Genomic DNA, 2,703 nt, shown 5'->3' on the forward strand with positions numbered 1-2,703 from the left:
GGAATAACAAAGGAATGGAATTGAAGATAGCTATCAAATCCAGGAGTATTAGATCTCGTTTTGAGATGAAATTGAAGATTAAGTAAGAAATCGATAATTTAATAAGAAGATAAAGAAAATGATGCATTAAATTTTCAATCAACGGCTTGCCTATATATAAAATGGGCAAGTTTAAGTAATCTTAATCCACATGTTCATCAATGGTTAGCAAGTATTTTGAATGTTATTTAATATTATGCGCATTGAGTAAAATTTTATAAGTACATTATTTTAGTGTTTTAAAAGAATTTATTAATTATTGCCGGGATTGGTGACTATTAAATGAGTTTTACTATATTTTTACTGCCAGCCAAATCATTACACCATTAGAATATTAAAAGCAAATCCATTTATTTTGCTAATAAAAATTCGGCACTTCTTGTTACATATAATACATCTTGTTTGTTATTTTAGATTTTATTCATTTTAATTCTACTTATTGAACATAAGCATTTCATAATCGATTTGTATTTCTAAGTTTCTTCATCTAATAACATTCATATTTTTTTGAATCATAGCAGATACTCAAACATACAAATTCTGATGGCATCATTAATGGCAAATTGGCGCAAGACAAGTTTATTTTGTGATTTTCGAAGTTCATTTCAACCACACACCTAATGGTTGGAATGATACTACTTAGATCTCAAACACATGTAAAAATTTACGAACATCTGTGTGACACCAGGCAATTTTGTATTTTAAAGAGCCGTTAACTTATGCCTTGTCCTTTACTAGCAATTTTAAGATATTACTTTTATAATAAATTTGTTTTCGGTTGCATATTTATTTCACATTACATCAGTTATTTTATTAAAATACGTAAATATTTCCATAATCTATTCAAAATGAGCGATTATGAATCTTATTTAACAACATTTCTATTACCTTGTACAAATATTATACGGGTTTATTTATTTTGCAATCTACATTTTGTTTATTAAAACCAATATCATCCACTTTGTGGTTTCAATATTCTATTAGTATTTTCGAACATAATTGTCTACATAATGATAAATATATGCATATAAGTAGGCACTACTATAATCACTAAAATTCTCTTTGAAATTTATTTGCTCGTTCTATTAATAAAACTTAGATGGACCAAAGTAAGCATTTTGACAAGAATATTAGAAAGAAATTAAAAGCAAGCAATATTTTGTTTGAAAATGATATTTCACCACCATCTCTATTCATTGAAAATAAGATTATACTTTTGAAATGCTAAACACTACACTATTTACAATAATGAATTTTGGGTTGCAAATAGTTTTTAACACAATTAAATAAAATTAGAAATATTATAAATTAATATTCAAAGTAGTATGGCTAACTAAATCTATTACGTCTTGTTTCACTAGTAATATTTAGTATACTTTTAACGAATTTTCAATTCCTATGTATAAATCAAAAGACGTACAAGATGAATATAGAAACTATAATATTTTGAGTTTTTGTTTAAAGCCTATAAAACTATTTATATCTAAGTTGATTGACATATCATCCCTTAATTTTACACTCTAGTGCATTTTTAGTAGATTCTAATCCGATCCAAGATTTTACAAACATGTTTGATTCCAAAAAACAGAAAACTACTGCCTTAAAATATAATTAACAGACAATTTCTTCAAACCATTAAGCAGGCAAGGCATTATTTAAAATATGATGACATTAAACCCAAAGTATCAAAAAGTATATGCATTCGGATAGGTTTAAGACCGAAGACTGCTTTGAGCATGCAAGAATTAGTTTTCTAGTCAATTGCAGCTCATCAATAGGACTACTAGTCTCTAGAGAAGTGATCAAATTATGAACAAATAAACCAATACTTTTTATTAGTATTCTTAGCTTTGATTGGCATTTCCAATAGTAAAAAATATGTATTATTGATACAGAAGCACCCCAACATGGCCAATAGCGACACTCAAAAGGCCGAATCCGAAGGTGTCGACAAATTCAGGTGTTATAAATATATAGCCATAAACACAGCACTCATAGGTCTCCTTCTTGTATATACCGAACTTTTTATAGGAGAAACTGTATTGGACCAAATGGCCGTACTAGGATTAACGATCGTTATTGCACTTATCCCACTAATCAATGCATTCTTCAACACAACTAAATTGCTCAATCAAGGATCAACTCTCCTAGCATTCATCATGTGTTTCATTCTTTACTATCTCAGAATTAAGCTTATATTATTTAGTGTCTACAATAACGAGCTACTTACAAAAGAGGATGGAAGAACAATTCTCAAATCAATATCTCCAAATGGTACTGCATTAATCTTAAATTCAAGTGCTTCAGAACTAGATTTAATATTAAAGGAAGTAAGTACAGAATTTGGAAATAATGAAGTTGTAATCAACGAGTTTACGTCAATCAAAGAAGCTGGACCCGTAAAAATTAAAATACCCAGAGGGCTAGAAAATAAAACTATATCTAAAGTTTATGAGCGCCTTAGATTGGGCAAATCGGGTCAGGTTTATGTTTCTTCAATCAAATTTAAGAACCCAAATGATGCATTCAAATATTCTCAAATATTAGGAAAGGCTAAAGAACCTACCAAGTCAGAAAATGAATCTGAATAAAGATAGTTTTATCACCAATACTTTCTTTTTTAGTTTCTGAAATCTTAGATGTTATTTATTTTTAATCAGAGCA

At 28.4% G+C, this 2,703-nt stretch overlaps 1 protein-coding gene across 1 annotated transcript; it reads left to right on the forward strand.

The window, feature by feature from the left end:
- Window positions 1-1,946: 1,946 nt before the first annotated feature.
- On the forward strand, window positions 1,947-2,630 carry VICG_02098 (uncharacterized protein; the record flags this gene model as incomplete). Its single annotated transcript, XM_007605481.1, has 1 exon — window positions 1,947-2,630. The coding sequence occupies one exon, from the start codon at window positions 1,947-1,949 to the stop codon at window positions 2,628-2,630; it is 684 nt and encodes a 227-aa protein (XP_007605543.1).
- Between the last annotated feature and the right edge of the window lie 73 nt (window positions 2,631-2,703).

This window comes from Vittaforma corneae, assembly GCF_000231115.1.
Source record: "Vittaforma corneae ATCC 50505 unplaced genomic scaffold supercont1.38, whole genome shotgun sequence".
Classification (NCBI taxonomy): domain Eukaryota; kingdom Fungi; phylum Microsporidia; family Nosematidae; genus Vittaforma; species Vittaforma corneae.